We start from the raw sequence: 17890 nt of genomic DNA, 5'->3' as shown, positions 1-17890 counted from the left end.
GTAGCTGCTTTTCAAGGCCCTTTAAGTGTAATTGATTTTCTAATTAGCAAGGCTTTCAAATATTTATTCTCTGAAAAGCCAGAGTGTAGCCTATATACAAATCAATAAGGCTCTAAAAGCTGTTCATTTAAGAGCCTGAGAATAGCCTAGCTGCAAATCAGTGAGGCTTTAAAATTTATTTTTCTAAGAAATTGAATGTAGCCTATCAACTAATCAGTAAGGGTCTAAAATAATCTCTTTGAGGAGCCTGGGTATAGCCTATCTACAAATCAATAAGGCATTAAAATCTGCAGCCTGTCTATTAAATAATAAGGCTTTAAAATCCTGTGTTTCATGACCCCGAGTATAGCCTATCTACAAATCAATAAGGTTTTAAAATCTGCAGCCTGTCTATTAAAAAATAAGGCTTTAAAATCCTGTGTTTCATGACTCCGAGTATAGCCTATCTACAAATCAATAAGGTTTTAAAATCTGCAGCCTGTCTATTAAAAAATAAGGCTTTAAAATCCTGTGTTTCATGACTCCGAGTATAGCCTATCTACAAATCAATAAGGTTTTAAAATCTGCAGCCTGTCTATTAAAAAATAAGGCTTTAAAATCCTGTGTTTCATGACTCCGAGTATAGCCTATCTACAAATCAATAAGGTTTTAAAATCTGCAGCCTGTCTATTAAAAAATAAGGCTTTAAAATCCTGTGTTTCATGACCCCGAGTATAGCCTATCTACAAATCAATAAGGTTTTAAAATCTGCAGCCTGTCTATTAAAAAATAAGGCTTTAAAATCCTGTGTTTCATGACCCCGAGTATAGCCTATCTACAAATCAATAAGGTTTTAAAATCTGCAGCCTGTCTATTAAAAAATAAGGCTTTAAAATCCTGTGTTTCAAGACCCTGAGTATAGCCAATCTACAAATCAATGAGGCTTTAAAATCTGTTCTAATTTTCCTAAATTAACAAGCAAATGTTTAAAGCAAAATTTACTTTAAATTAAACACACAAACAAATATTTATTTACATTTTTTTTATCTCTAAATTTCTGGTAAAATTAATTTTTACATTTAAAATACACTCTTTAAAACAAATGCTTGTTTATTTTCTGGATTGATTGTATCAAGGAAAGTAATTACAATGTAGATTTTTCTTGTTTAAATTGAATAATATCCTTAATAATATCAGTCAAGCAGCCATTATTAATTAACAAAGTGATGAAAAATATATTAAGCAAAATGGGTGATGTATTTAAGGGATGTCCTAATATATTTTTTATCATATAAACGAAATGAAGTACATTATCCCGGTTTAGCAATAGAAAATATCATATTTGAAGTAACATCTGTTTATCCGTATTTTAATTGCCGCAGTTTTAATTATAAAAAGTAAAAGGAAAAATAATTTATTGTAGCCCTAACAAAATTGAATTTTATTTTATTTTTTTTTACAGGTTTTAATTTATAAAAATATTGAATATTTTTGATATTTTTTACTGTGATTTTGCTGTATTTTTTGTTTTTTTGTGAAAGTCTCTGTTTAATTTTTATAATTTAGCCTATAATTATTGGATTTTTAGAGTTTGCAGGGATTGTAAGGGGCATAAATTTTATTTTGTATTATTTTTATAGGTCTTGGTATATAAAAAAGTTAAATTTTTGGTATATTTTTCTGTAATTTTACTGCATTTTTTTGGTATATTTTTTAAAGTGAAAGTTTCTATTTAATTTTTATAAATTACTCTAACTTTTTAGAAAGATTTGGGTATTTTCTTTACAGTTTTGAGGAATTGTAAAGAGCGCAAAGCTGCCTAATTTTATTTTCTATCATTTTTACAAGTTTTGACATAAAGTTATTCAATTTTTAGTTTTTTATTGTCAGTTTGCTATGCAATTTTTATTTAATTTTTATAATTTAGCCTATAAATTTTGAAGATTTTTTAGAGGATTTTTTTTTACAAGGTTTATATAAGGGAAAAAAGTTGTCTAATTTTATTCTGTATTATTATTATTACAGATTTTATTACATAAAAACATTAAAATTTTTATTTTTTCAATTCACTCCATAATTTTTTAGAGGATTTTTTAGAGGTTTTGGAGGATTGTAAGGGGCATAGAGTTGTTTGTATTCATTTTCACAGCTTTTAATACATAAAAATATTAAACTTTTGGCATACTTTTTAATGCAATTTTTAATTTTTTAGTGTGAAAGTTTCTGTTTAAATTATTATAAATTTTTAAGATTTATTTTCAGAGGATTTTTCACATGTGTGAGGGACTGTAAGAGGAAAAAATTAGCCCTCTACACCACTTCCAAATTAAAAAAATAAAATAAAATAAAGTGTAAAATAACGTATAAAACATCTTACATATATATAAAACTATACGTAATTAACAAAAATCAAATCAGTCTTTTAATTTCCTGCAAAATAACGGTCGCCTAGCAACTAACAATAATCAGTCTCTTAGCAACGGTCGCTAAGCAACAGTCAAAAACAAGATGGAGTCGGCAAAGACGACACCGCCTAACTACTACATCAACAAAGTAGATTATTCTTCACTTTTTAAGCGCAAACGTATGGTCAACTGGTCTCATCACGAGACCGTTACGCTAATAAGCCTGTGGAAGGAGCATCTTTACGATCTGAGGAGCTCCAAGAGGAATGGACACGTTTATCTCAGCATCGGCAAGAAGTTGATAGAACACGGGATTGACAGATCGGTCAACGAAATCAGAACCAAAGTCATGAACTTGACAGCCGAGTACAGGTAAGAATTTGTACGAATAATACCAATTTAACACGTTCCTTGTGTATTCTCCCGTCTTCCCTAACAATGACTTCCCGTCTTTAATTCATAACGATTCATTTTTCTATTGTGTTTTCCATAGGTGATGCTGTGTTTCTGTAGTGTGTGTCTGTGTCTCTCTCTCTCTCTCTGTGTGTGTGTGTGTGTGTGTGTGTGTTCGATACGCGGCATCACAGTTGTAAATTAATTAATTTCATTTCGTTTTATTTTATTTTATTTTTTTATTAAATGGTGGGACCATGTGACTTAATTTGAATTTGTGGGATATTTTTTTAAGCTTTTGGGGAGGGTGTTTATAAAATTTTTAGGAAAATTGAATATTTTTTGAAGTTTTCTAAGGTTATTAATGAATTGCACACTTAAATTATAAAATCAAATAAATAAATAAGTGCGCAATTCATTAATAACCTCACAAAATTTCAAACTTTCTCCCCGAAACGGTAGGAAAAAAACTCAATTTTCCCTAAAAGAATACATAAATTATAATAAAAAGAAATAAATAAATATGTGTTTTTTTAGGGAAAATTGAGTTTTTTTTCTACCGTTTCGGGGAGAAAGTTTAACATTTTGTCAGGTTATTAATGAATTGCGCACTTATTTAAACAGACTTTCTGTAGAGAAATCAAATTAAAAAATAGTGGAGGGGAAGATTTGTGTTTATGTTTAATATTGTATAAATATTAAGAAGGATTTAAATTTGGATTTATTATTTTTTCTTTTCTTTTCTAAATTTAGGGGCAAAATTTCGCAGATTTTTGTACGTTTAAATGAGATTGACGTCGATTCGAGAAATTTTTTTAGGAAAATTAAATGTTTTTTTTTTAAATTAAATCATTTTGTAAGGTTATTTATGAATTGCATGCTTATTTGTTTGTTTAAATGTGTTTTTTCATGTGTATTTTTTTAAAAATTGAAGGGGAAGATGCATTGATATGTTCAGTATGTACTTATGGAATGATATTGTTGAAAGTCTTTAATTTAGTTATATTGAAAGGGGTTTAAATTCTAAATTTAGTAGGAAAATTTCACTACTGGTAAACTTTATTCTACTTCTTTTAAACAAGAAAAACATCGATATTGACGAATGTTTACAGAAAAATTAAATATTTATAAAATTAAATAATTTTGTAAGATTATTAATGAAGTACATGCTTGTTTATTTATTTAAATTTACTTTTTCAAGTATATTTTAAGAAAAAAATGAAGAAGTACAGGTGAATACGTCCCCTATACGTTACGGAAGGGTATTATTGAAAGTATTTAATTTAATTACGTTAAAAAGAGATTTAAATTTACACTTTTTTTCTAATTTTAAAAACCCAATTTCACGGATTTTTCTACTATTTTTAAAAGAAAAGAAATGGATATTGACGACGTATAAATACTGTAAACTTTGTCAGTTTATTTAACATAAGATTTATTTAATTTTGTTTACCCTTTTATATGAATAATAAAGAATGAAATTACTCGTTTTTACATTATTATTTTAAATATTAAACCGATAAAAATAATTAATTAGTATGAATTATTCCTTTATGGGAAAGCTATCAGAGTTAAAAATTAATTTAAAATTCTATTTCAGTACTTTTTTTTTTAATTATATATTTGTTAAAATTAATAAATATTTATAATTAGATTAAGATTAATATTTATTTCCTGAATATTTTAGGGAATTCTATTATAATTTTTGAATTAACTCTAAAATTGATCATAATTTAGTACGAATATTTCGTTTATTATTTAAAGTAGAGGATTTTTTAAATATTTAAACATGAATTAATAAAAATAATAAAACCTTTAATTTAATTTTAACAGTTTATTAAATGTAAATATTATAGTAAATTATTTAAATAATTTTAAACTGAAATATTTATAATATTTAGCTATTAATGATTAATTAAATGCAAACATTTTAGTGAAAGATAACATTTAAATAATTATAAATTCATATAAAATGTCTTAAATCCTCTTCCTCCGGACTATAACGTCGCTTAGAACGGATTTTATATCGTTTCAAGAACCCGTTTTACGTTACGCGCGCTTCAGATTTATTTAATTTAAAAAAGAAAAAGAAAAGAAGAATCTTTTTAAATTTTATTGTCTTTAAAATATTCGACGAATTTTCTTTTTTTTAAAATAGAAATAAAACATTTACGTTTATTTCTGATTTTTCGAGAAAATTAATTTATAATTACTTAAAGTTTTAATTAGCATTTTATGCAGTTAGATTAATTTTTCTTTCTGTAAATTGGAAATAGCTTTTTATATCCTTTTTAAATTTAGTAATTTTCGAAATTATGATATGAAATTTTGCAGGAAATTCATTATTTTAATTAAAATAAATTTTCTGCATACATTTGGATAATATTAAAAATTTAATAGTTATAAATATTGAAGTTTTAATATTTATGCGTCATTGATTGGAGACGAACCATTTATTAATTATGTTAATAACACCCGAAGTTTTGACGGAGCTCTTAATCAATCTCATTTTGTTTGGCGCTTAGAACATGTGCATTAATTTTTAATTTATTTCATGTTTTATTAATAATAATAATAGTAATAATAATAGAAATGAAATAAGTTTAAGGATAATATAGTTTAATACGTACGAAACAATTTACGGATTCGAATATCTAATTAAAAGAATATAATTTGTGGCAAAATATCATTAAAAATACGAAAAGGAAAACACGAGAAGAATGCGACACTAACAGTTTAAGCAATAAATTATGAAAGAATTTGCGGAGAGGAATTTTGCTTTTAATTATTTTATTTAATTCTGTTACGGTATTAGATATGAAATTAAAAATCCTAAACGATATAACGAAGTTTTAATAATACGGTCCAAAAATTCTACGACGTACGCGGCGTCTCCCCTCGTATTAAATAATAATCTCGGCCGTCTCTCGAGGTCTATCGTTCTCGCTCTCTCTTCCATCCGCTACGTTCGGTACAAGATTTTGCAATAAAAATTTAAATAAATAAGTTAGAACTTACCTAAATACACGGTTTTATAAAAGAGAAAACTTATAAAAAATTTAGCATTTGCCTCTTTCGAATATAACTCGAATTATTTTTCATTTAATCTAGTTTTAAATTATCTTATTTAGAGAATTTTAAATTAATTAAACCATTATAATTTTTAAAGAAATAGAATTTTTATAATTTTGCGCGCATTTCTTTTTTTCTTTTTCGTTCGATAAATCGTATAATTATCGAATTTTCTAAATTCTTACATAATTCATGCATTTAATTACAAATGTTTTAAAATTAAAAACCGGTTTTTCAAAAATTACAAAAGAAAAAAGGTAGACCGATCTAAGAAAATTTAGAAAAAATTCGGTGAAAAATGGAAATTTAATTCATAATTATTTATTTACTCTCTAATTTCTTTTCTGTACTCAATTCCAATTTGTATTAATACCTGTATGAAAGTTAAAGAGGATAAAAAAAACAAAGAAATCCGAATTCATCAATAATTCAACTTAAATTCCGCCGCTAGGTATTAATAGCAATAAATTTGAGTTTACATTTAACTACGGCCACAAATTCAGATAATTTTGAAATAATAAACAGTTTCCTTTATTAATATTGCAACATTCAGAATTGATTAGTGAATGCTTCATCCGACCAAATTGAATTAAATCTGCACTAATCTTGACTGATTGTTAGAAAATGGACTTTAGATGAGTAAATTTTGTACGCTTTTAATAAAATATACGCTAATAAATTAACGTAATCCTTTGCGTACGACTCGACCGTCGAACTACGAGCGGGAGAAAAGTTGCCACTTTATTAAAAAAAAAAGAAGTATAAAAGTTATATTTTAGAGACGTTAATAAAAATCCGAATTAAAATTACATTTGCGATTCGTTATATCTAAATTGAAAATCTTGATATAAATTTAAGTGTCGTAATTATTCAAATTGTATTTGCTATATTTAATTGATATTCCAAACTTTCAAAGTAGATTAATAATGGAAAAGTTTAAGTATTGCTTTATATAATTTACGTGATATTTATTAAGTATAACTGATTTATAATGATTAATTTCGAATCCGAAGCAGCCGCTAAAAATAATCTATTATGTAAATGTTTATATTATTTATATTTACGGCGCAATTATGCACGAGTTACCTTCTCCGAATGCTCGACTTGTTACCGATGCAACAATATTTCAATTTATTTCGTGCAAATATAGTTAAATTTAAAGGGAAATTTTTATAATAAGTGATGTAAATCAGATAAAATTGCTTATAAAATTTTATTAACACTATAATTTAATCATAAACACCATTGGATTATTTTTGGGATGTATTTTAAGTTAATTAAACAACAAAGTTTGACATTTTTAAGCCGTATCTTGTTATTTAATTAAAGAAAAGAGAAACCAGACTTTGCTTATATTGTGTACATAATGAAGATTTTCATATATCGTTCAAGAACTGTTTGTTTTATGTATGTATTTCATAAACCAGGGGTGGCCAAACTTTATTACTACAGAATCCATATATTGCTTATAAGAAATTTGCAAGAGTTGCATTCTCTATTAAAACGGTATTATATATAGTTTATAAAAAGAAATCGTATCAATAGGCTGTATGGGAGCCACGGTAAGGGGTTGGAAGAGCTATTCGCAGCTAACAAGCAACAATTTGACCACCATGACTGTATACTGTACAAAAGAAACTAATAATTAATAAATCTGACTTAATATTATTAGGGGATATGTACAGTTTAAGGGGAAGGAGGGTTACAAGAAATACCTTATTCTACAAGTGGACTTCTTTCAATGGTATTAGAGGCATACAGATTTGTTCTTACATGACTACATAGTATTAATATAAATAAACTCTCAGATAGAAAATATTTTCAAAGCTTTTAAAATCATTTCTTCAATGTCAGGAGGTCCATGAACTGCTATATATGTAATTAAAGGGAAGAAGGTTTCCTAAAAGGTCATTATTGTACACAGGGAGGGAGGGGATCAAAAGTGGCTTAAAAATTGTACATGTAATTAATGAATGTCTCCTTTATATAAAGAATATGTAATTAAATCTTTCAAATTAATGCATTGTTTAAATTTTTACAGTATAATAAGGTGCATAATTTATTATTGCACTGTATGTATATTTATCTTAGGTATATAAGTTAAGATAGTTTACAGTCTGTTTTTTACTCTAATTTTAATGATTATAAATGGAAATATACTATTCGAAATATACTTTTCTAGATATATTTCTGTGAATTCACAATTAAGAAATTAATATAACTTTATTTTATTTTTTTCAGAAGAGAAAAGGCAAAAACTTTGCGGGAAGGCTGCACGTCGAATTGGAAATATTATTATCACGTTAACGATGTTATTGGTCACATTCCAGTACCTGACAATTTTAGACCGAATGAGAGTATACCATTATCTCATTACTCCACACCTTCAAATGATTCTGATAAAACACAAAGCCCCATTACAGTGAAAAGATCACTCAGTTGTGATGATTTACAAATAACTAGTTCTTCCCAAGATAATTTTGCAGTCTCTGTGGATAATGATAATTCCTTTGAGACCGAAACGTCAAGATTAATAAACAACAGCAACTCGTCTATGCATATACTGCCAGTGAAATCTTCGATGAGCAATAGCATATCAGTAATACCGATTTCCGAACCGCCACCACTGTACCAACAGTCGAAACAAACTAATGGTAATAATAAACAAGGAATATATGCAGATAACCAAACAAAACGATCAAATAATATGATGCAATCGCACGTTTCTCAAGTTAATTCTTATTCTTCTGTACAGTCGACCAATTACACAAATCAAAAACGCATCGTTCGGCCGTCGAGTATGAATCAGTTGGAAGTTTCCATTCAAGAGAAACAGACATATTCGAATTCGGGTAGAATATTAAACGAAACTCTACAGCCAATTATAACAATATCAGAAATTTCGCACAATCGCCAATCGAGTATTGAAAAAAATACTTCCACTTCATCTCCATCTCTTTCATGTGAAACATCATCTCAACAAGCATACAGACAATTTCTAGAAGACAGTAATCGACCTGTAGAAAGTATTAATCAGTATACCTTACAGGATAATAACCAAATTCCTCCGATGAAAAAACATAAGAGGAATTCAGAAAGAACATGTACAAAGTATCTCAGGGAAATGTTGATCGAACAGAAACGTTGCAATCGTATCGCCGAACAGGCCGAAAATCAGGCGCTGCAACTGATGAAAGAGCAGATCTCTTTGCAAAAACAAAGTTTGACTGTACAGTGTAGAATGATGAACTTATTAGAATGTTTGATGATGCAATCAAATTCTTCTACAGGAGGAAGAGACGAACATTTTACTCTTTCCAATTCCATGTGATATGGACAGTGATATTTTTATGACGTGTAAAAATGTGTTGTATATAGCATGTATATATTCGAACTGAAAAGATCACACATTACAGAATAGCATTTACATTTGTACGTATTTTTTCGTAAACGATGAAAGTACGCACAAAGTTTTTTAATTCTTGTTGCTTCTTAGTTACAAATCTCAGATATAATATAAAATACTTGTATTACGTTGTTTTCTTTTAACGAATTGTGTTTTTAATGTATAAAAGTTCTTTTTAGTGATTTTATAATATATGATTAGTATGCCTTTGGCATTATATTGCAATTGTTTGTTCATATAATTCTTTACATAGATATCACAGTCATCTCGCTCGACAGATTAATTATTATTTAATATCGACGAATCAAACAGCCTTGCGATATTTTTAAGGTTTAGTAAATATAAAACACTTTGTTCGTGTAGGATTTTTATAATTGATACATCTAGAAATAATTTTGATAGCTTTTAAAATGCCTTATAATATGCGAAAGATTTAAAAATTGGCTAGAATATGAAAAAATAAAAACATAATCATTCTAAATTAAATCTTGATTTATACATGGCCTTCATTTGAATCTATTCTTGGTATACTTTTAACGAATATTTCCAAATAAATATTTTATACCTTGTAACTATACTGATAGAAGAAGGCAGTTTAAATTATTATACAGTATCAATGTTTCCGTAGTAAAGATCTGAAGGCAGAGAGCTTTATACAGAGGGATCTACAGAGATATATGGAGCAAAAATAGGGTGATAGGTGAGTTTTAGTATACGATGATATTTACTTTCTCCAGGAGATTAATCACAATCTCTACAGTCTACACTTACAATTGGAACAAGAAAGATATACCTAGGTCCATTTTAAAAGAGTGAAATCCATGTCAATGTATACCAGAAATTATAATTTAGGGATAAATAATTAAATAAGTTCTTTCACTTTAAATTGTAGTAGATAAGAATTATGTATAGTAATGTGTACATGAGTTTTAGAATTTGAAAGTAGTGCAATTTGATAATGACGATATTGTTTGCAAATGCAGTATTGTGTGTGTAAATTTTATTATTCACAGATATTGAAGAGTTCTCTATTTAATATTAATGGAGAAGATTTGTTTGCAAATATTGGCATTTTACAAGTGTGGTGTTATTTAGAATAGTGCTATATTGAGATTTGAGTGTATTTTGCAATGCATGATATATTTATCATGTACAGTACATTGCATAGTTGTCCTGTTTGTATGGAATCAATGTAAATATTTTGAATAGGTTACATTATTTATTTTATATATATTTTGTTTAAACTTATTGACTACTCTCAAAATATAATTTATCTTCATCTTGTTGTTGGTAAATATATACATTTGAACTCAAATGTTAATGTAATTAACTATAACAGACTAACACAGAAATGATTCCAACTTGAGCACCGGGGTGAAATCTACACTCTCTGGAATCTGTAACCGGTGCGTAACGTGTATATATTGTACATCGCGGGTGACAAACGTTTTCGAACAAGCACGTTGCTCTTTTTCGGGTCAACTCGGGTCAAGTTGACCTGAAGAAGACATATGCATATAACAGACTAAAATAGCCATTACTAATAGCATAATACATTTGTTAATAAATAATAAACCTCAATAAAGATAAAATTAACTGAATTACTAGAATAAAGTATTATGAGAATGATGTTTATTAATTGTACATTTCTTCACTTAAAATTTATAATATTAAAAATTACCACAAACAAAACATATCAGTTGACAGCTGACTAAAGTAGTTAAGGTGTCGGCGTAGATATTCAGGTATTAATACAAATACAGTCCGTCTTCAATATAGCAATATCTTAAATGCCATAGATGTAAAGTGCCAACGACTGCTCCGGAGGGCTCTGGGATCAAATTTGAATGGTCAAAAATGCCCAGGGATTTTTCATGGATAGTTTGTACTACTTTTATTTAATGCTTTCTCAAGAGATATTTATCAATCAGAATGAAACTATATTTGGTATGGTGACAATTCAGAACATGCAGAAGATATTTCCATAAAAAACAAATTATACTACAACTTTGCTTTGATACTTATGGCTCGTCGAATCATGATTTGTTTGATTTTTGGCGAGAGATGCATAAAAAGCATCCCATAGCCAAATTTATCAAGGATATGTTGTAAATTTGGCAGCCTTGAAAGACCACGACACATTGTGAGGATCAGTTATGGTCAGTGATGAACGTACTGTTCATTGCCTTCAGAATGAGGATCACTTTTACATTGAGCAGTATCCTTTGCAAAGGATACTGCTCAATGTAAGATCTCTGTATAGCATGAGTGTTTGTTGCTTGCAGTGCCAAAAGTGCCATGATGGCAAGTATTTTGGTTAAATTTTTTATAAAAATGTCTTTTCCATGTCCCAAGATGTCACTACACTGAATTTGATTACATTTATATTGCTAAACAGCTCTCTAGTAGAGCTTGGCAAAGCTCAGTTATTTGGAAATGCCAAACCAAATTCTCGACAGGTGAGCTGCGAGCCGAGTTGAGCCGGAGTGTGTCGCAGCAAAGCCCATTTTTGAAAGTAAATTACATCTGTTACATAAATTGAGAACTTTAAAAACTATTTGAATATCAAGTAATTGAACTATAAACAATATTTAGATTAAGAAAATGGTTAAAAGTAATAAAGGGTTATATTTTAAAAATGATAAAAATAACAGCAATCTTTTCTAGCAAAATGAGTACCATAGTCCTAATAATTCAAAGTGGATATGACCGTGAATACCTCAAATTACAGAATCTCAGGCTCTGGTCCATATTCTATCTGCAATTCTGGTCTCCAGCCGAAAGCCGAGTTAACACTGAAAATTCTGAGCCGTAGCTCAACTCGGCTCACGTGGTATAATATACTCTCTATGCCCCGTCGAATAGGGGTGTACTTTAATTACAGTCGTCCAGTATTTGCTCAGTTATTCAATCGTAAATATATCGAGAATTTGTAAAATATTTACATAACTTTATATTCATGATTAGTAAAAATAATTTTATAATAATATTAAAATTATAAACTTGCTTTTGTTGTTTTAATAATAATAATTTTTTGTTTATAATTACATTATAATGTTGAAGTTAACTGTTTGTAGTTTGAATTTTTATAACTGTTCAAATATTCTGTACTGTGCGCAGCTTTAAATGTTTTTGTTCTTAGATCAAAGTACACTTTATATATATATATATATATATGACAGTATGTTGTGAGATGCTTATATAATTACATTTAAATTTTAAATAAGAATTTCAGATTAAGATTCGGTGACCTATTATAGCATCGCAAGGCTCGGGCAAATTTGAATTATAAGGCCCACGTACAGTGTTAATTTCATTTTTCTGTGGGGAAATATTTTCTTATAAAAGATAATATACAAAATTGGTTTTGGGCTCCCCTGTAAGTGGGGATCCCCAGGCAATTGCTCTTTTTGTTCATAGGATAATGTGCCACTGTGAAGATTATAAAGTTTCAATTCTCAAATATAGAACCTTATTACAATATTATAATTAAAACTTTATACAGTGGCGTAGCGAGGGGGACAAGGGGGGTGTATCATGCCCCGGGCGCCCCGCTGCGAGTGGCACCCAAATGGTCTCCGAGACAAACTATATGTGTTTCTGGAAGGGGGAGGGGGCGCCAATAAAGTGTCGTGCCTTGGGCGCCAGTTATGTTCGCTACGCCACTGACTTTATATCATATTTTCTGTTTTGATTTGAAAGATTTCAAAAAACAGATTTTAATTTACATATTTTAAGTTGAAACTATGATATTTTTAACGTGGTAATTAGTGAAATTTTGTGCATGTAACCCATAGCAGCATATTTCCCACAGAAAATTACTGGAATAAAAATAATATTGTATAATTTGCCTCACCATATACCCTGCACCTATGAGGCAGCAATCATTGTTTCATAGGCATAAGATTATAAATGCAATTTAAAATTGGAATATAACCTGTATCCAGTTCTGTAGCCAGGAATAAATCGTTGGAGGGCTAGAGAGGGGCAAGTTGAAAAAATTGATCGGTGTTTTTCTTTTTTTTAGCCGGCACTAGGCCTATTAGCTATAGTTTAAGTGTAAAAATAAGTAATAGTAGCTTAAGTGATGAAAGCTAAAGCACATTATATATATACAAGGGCACTGCTGACTTTCCGAGGGTCTTAGCTACCTTGTAGTCCTCATAGCTATGGGTCTGCCTGCGTCCCTTTCAAATTGTAATAACCACAGATTATATGCACAAAAATACAATAGTTGCCCCCCTTTTTATTATTATACTTTCGATTTCTCTAACTTATCATTCCTTTTCAATTTAATGTTAAGTGTCATAGCTTATATTTTAGTTATATATAGGTGTGTCAAAAGCTTGCTATGGAGCAGGGGGTAGAGCAAGCTTCTTTTGCCCCTCAGTGGGCTTCTTTTGCATTTGTTTTGAGTAAATGAAATACATAGAATGTTTTTGTATTATTAAAATACAGTTTAAAAAATTTAATTTTTGTTAGTAAAAGTAATATTAATTTATAGAGATAGAAACCATTATGGATCCCCAAGTGGTATCTGTCTCATAGTGGTTTCTATAAAAGCCGGAGTCCGGAGGGGCCTGGGGAAAAATCCTCTCTCGACGGCCTAGTTATATAACTTTATTATCATTCTTATAACAGTCAACTAATGAACAGTAAGTAGTGTTTTGACAGTGATGATTAATGTAATTTCTAAAATAGCAAGCTCTCCAGTGGCTGAGTGGATAAAGCCACTAAACACAAGTAATCGGTGTGGGTTTGCACCTCACCAGCAGGCTGGTCATGTGGCGTTTTCCGCATTTTCGTTACATTAGTAACACCTAAATAGGGGCCAGTTTCTCTTAGAAAGTCCTCCCGGTAGACATCCCCCCTTGACAGATTGCCCGCGTGTCACTTTGCTGTAAACCGAACTTAAAATGACTTGAATTTTTATGTATTAATACATTTAACTCTAATTCAATTGTTTGTTAATGATTTAAAAAAACTTTTTCAGGTCTAGGGAACTTATACAACAAGCTATTTTAGATAATGATTTTATGAAGAATTTAGAAACTGTACAAATTAGAGAAATAACCGATTGTATGTGTCCCGTCGAATATGCTAAAGATAGCATTATTATTAAAGAAGGTGATGTCGGCTCTATGGTTTACGTTATGGAAGGTATGCCATTTTTAATATGTTATTTAATTAAATAGATAAACCAAAACTAAATATTTATTTAATCTTATAAATGTATCTTATTAAACTAATTAATTAATTATTTAGTTTCAAAATATGATATTTTATTGCATTTACCTTTATAATATTTTTGTTAAGTTCAATTAATAAAAATTAATTATGTATTTTGGTAAGATGGCAAAATTGAAGTCACTAAAGAAGGAAAATTTTTATGTATTCTGGGACCCGGGAAAGTTTTCGGAGAATTGGCAATTTTATATAATTGTACAAGAACTGCTACTGTTAAAGGTGAGTTCATATTAGTTTTTTTTTGTATGGAAAACAATAGAATAACTTGAATATAATTAATTATTCTAATTCAGTTTAATTTAATGAAAGCTGTTCAAAGTTTATCGATGTACATTTAGTAAACACTAGCGGCGAAGCGGATAAACCAGCCGAACACTGGTAGTCGGTCGTGGGTTTGCGTCTCACTAATGTTGAGTTTTCTGGGTTTTTTTCATGCATCTAACACAATAAATAGGGGATAGTTTTCCACAGAAAATTTATTAATTCACTGCAATCAATGTACATTTAATTGACAGAGTTAAAAAGGATGTTTTCATTTTATTTACTGTATTCAGTTTTTTTAATTTTTTAATTCTTTTTTAATAACTAACTTCAATCATAGTTAAGAATTAGTTTGATGCCAATATTATAAAGATATTTGTTTAATATAAATGTTAAACTGTATGTTGATTCTCATTACATCACATTTGATTGTGTATATATCAGTAACTCATCATCAATTGACCTTAAATACTAGTTGACTAAATGAAAGATTTACTTATAAGGAGTATATTTTGTGACACTGTTAGCAGCTGTGCTTGTTATTGTCAGAGTGGATTGCATTTAGTTAACGATCAGTATTTGGTAGGGTTTTTGGTTCCGGTACTTGGATCTGGGCTCATGGAGTCTTTTCAGTTTTACTTGAACTCAATACTTGATCTAAAACTCAAAAAAAAGTCTAAAGTTTATACATTTTTACAGCATTAAATAAAAATCGTTGATCATCAAAGTATTATTAGTAAAGATATATGGAAACAAAATGTAATTACCAAAGATAACTTGCTTGTTTTAACTAGTAGGTTATCTTTAACAGGCTAGTAAGGCATCAGCCTACCACTTTGGGGATCAGGGATTGAATTCAGGATGAACAATTCAGGATTTTTTCATGAGCAGTTTACCCCAGGCAGCAGCGCCGCTAGCTGTTTGAGCGCCCGTGTGCAATACCGATTATGCCGCCCCTGTTTAACTATGACTACCTACGCCGAGCTTGCTGGCAATACCAACTTGCCGCCCACGTGCGGTGCACGCCTTGCACGCCCGCTACGGCGGGTCCGACCCCAGGTAAGTTGGATCCTGTCCCCTGCCATCTAGTCGCCCTTTTTATATAAACGTTACTGTGCAAAATTTCATTACTTAAACTTTACCCCAACCTGAGATATTAAATGAAATATGCACAGAATTTTTCCTATTATTTTTAAAAATTTTTGGGTTTAGGGTCTCAAAATGTTGAGATTTGCGAAAAACCCAGAGGGTCAAATTCGACACGATTCCGATACTCTTGCATGTTATACACATAATAGCCGGGAAAGTAAAATCTTTGACATTCGTGTTGTAATGTTTGTAGTTGGCAGATGTTAATTAAGAAAAGATGTGTTAAGCCATACATGACTTTTTTATTAAATTAAATTAAGAAGAAATTTAAATTGATTCATTAATTTTTTAAGCCATCATGAATTGCAAACTTTGGGCAATCGAGAGGCAATGCTTTCAAACGATTATGATGAGAACAGGATTGGTGAGACAAGCCGAATATACAGAATTCTTAAAGAGGTAAATTAATTTTTAGTGCTAACATAATTTGTATTTTTAACTCGTAGTAATAATTAAAGAAAAATAATGTTTTCCGTAGCGTACCGACATTTAGGAGACTAAACGAAGAGATGCTCTTCAAAATTGCAGATGTTTTAGAAGAGGTAACAATGCATTATTAAAATTTTTATAACGAATAGTTAAAGATTATATTAATTAAAATTTAAAATTTAAATTATTGAACTTTGCTCGCTTCGCTGACTCAGCTCACGTCTTTATACTCAAATGTAATTGAATTTAAATAAATCCTCCAAAACCACTCTATTGATCTTGAACAAATTTGGTATGGACGTCGAGTCCACGTCGGTGAATGTTGTATGATATTTGGAATTCTGATCGGATATTGTACTTGAAGACGGTGGCGTAGCAAACGTAACTGGCACCCAAGGCACAACACTTTATTGGCACCCCCTCCCCCTTCCAGAAACACGTACAGTTTGTCTTGGAGACCATTTGGGTGCCCCTCTGCGAGTGGTGCCCGGCGCATGATAAACCCTCTTGCTACGCTGCTGCTTGAGGAATATCACAGGTAAACTCTGCTGTAGACTTAAGCTGGGATTTTGGGAGATTACAAAGCATACGCAGCAGCTCAGTTCTGTTTGCAAGCATAAATAAACTTGTCGTTCACTCTTCGAGTTTCAAGCAGATGAGTCTAAACGCCAGCTTAACAGTTCTATATTCATTTGTATGTACTGTATCCTGCTGGCTGGCAATACCGAACAAGCTCAAGAGCTATTGCATACAAACTGAATTAAATTGTTCTGAAGCAAGGTTTGAAAGGAATAAGGTTTCCAAAATCAGCCACTAAATCAAATATCATTGCTTCTGTTCCTTCATTCCTTACTAATTAATTAATTTAATTAATTTCTTTCAAGGTGTATTAATTTATCATTTTTCAGTACGTTTATACATTTTTTAATGTGGTTTGAAGAGAGTTTAATTTCTGACCACTTTTATGTTATCAAATTACTGCTATTCTGTCAAAACTCAAATAGCAAAATTTAATTAGTCCAAAGATTAGTTACAGCTGCTTTAGAATCATTATATCATTAAAATTAACACGACATACATTACAAATTTCAGTTGTTGACCAACAGTTGCATAAATGCTGATTGAAAGTTCATTTTAAATGAACTTTAAACTAATATTTGCGCAATGTTTATATTATGATAGAAGGCAAGAACACCCACAGGATGCTTTTGCCTTCTATCTTAAATGTCCCCTCCTGGCTTGCCTGTCTTGAAATTTTTTTTGAATAACTATTTTATAACATAAAATTTTTTTTAAGAGAAAGTTTTCTTTAATAGTCTTTATCCTGAATTAACTATAGTCTGTGCATGATATATTGGCCTCTTCTGGTTCTCCTTTAACCCATACGCAAGTGTTGTATGTCGTATTGTCTGGCATACACATTTTTAGGGTAGATGTAGGTTTGCTTCTTTTCATATGTTTACGCACCATCTCTTATCTAGATTAATAATTATAATAATTTATTAAATAATTTAGAATAAAAAAAACTAACCTGGAGTGGGATTTGAAC

The 17890-nt window shown here is 29.8% G+C and overlaps 2 protein-coding genes across 3 annotated transcripts in view; both read left to right on the top strand.

Moving 5' to 3' along the window:
• LOC136980643 (cGMP-dependent protein kinase, isozyme 2 forms cD4/T1/T3A/T3B-like) overlaps positions 1-17890 on the top strand; it is a 64600-nt gene that overhangs the window by 19394 nt on the left and 27316 nt on the right. For both annotated transcript variants that reach the window (XM_067276783.1, XM_067276782.1), the window contains exons 2-5: positions 14249-14415; positions 14608-14721; positions 16206-16311; positions 16391-16454. In XM_067276783.1, coding sequence (XP_067132884.1) covers positions 14249-14415; positions 14608-14721; positions 16206-16311; positions 16391-16454 — 451 coding nt within the window. The remainder of the gene's footprint in view (positions 1-14248; positions 14416-14607; positions 14722-16205; positions 16312-16390; positions 16455-17890) is intronic.
• LOC136980644 (ELMO domain-containing protein F-like) lies at positions 2363-9480 on the top strand. Its single transcript, XM_067276784.1, has 2 exons — positions 2363-2756; positions 8091-9480. Exons 1-2 carry the CDS (start codon positions 2488-2490, stop codon positions 9178-9180), a joined length of 1359 nt encoding a protein of 452 aa, XP_067132885.1. The 5' UTR covers positions 2363-2487; the 3' UTR covers positions 9181-9480.

This window comes from Centruroides vittatus, unplaced genomic scaffold (genome assembly GCF_030686945.1).
Source record: "Centruroides vittatus isolate TY-2023 unplaced genomic scaffold, ASM3068694v2 contig_717, whole genome shotgun sequence".
In the NCBI taxonomy this organism is placed as follows: domain Eukaryota; kingdom Metazoa; phylum Arthropoda; class Arachnida; order Scorpiones; family Buthidae; genus Centruroides; species Centruroides vittatus.
Note: the sequence above shows the minus strand (reverse complement) of the source record. Positions and strands in the feature narration are given on the sequence as shown.

Coding starts and splice junctions, on each gene's coding strand:
- LOC136980644 (XM_067276784.1), top strand. CDS start 2,488: ATGGAGTCGGCAAAGACGACACCGCCTAACTACTACATCAACAAAGTA. Junction 2,757..8,090: donor AACTTGACAGCCGAGTACAG/GTAAGAATTTGT, acceptor TATTTTTTTCAG/AAGAGAAAAGGCAAAAACTT.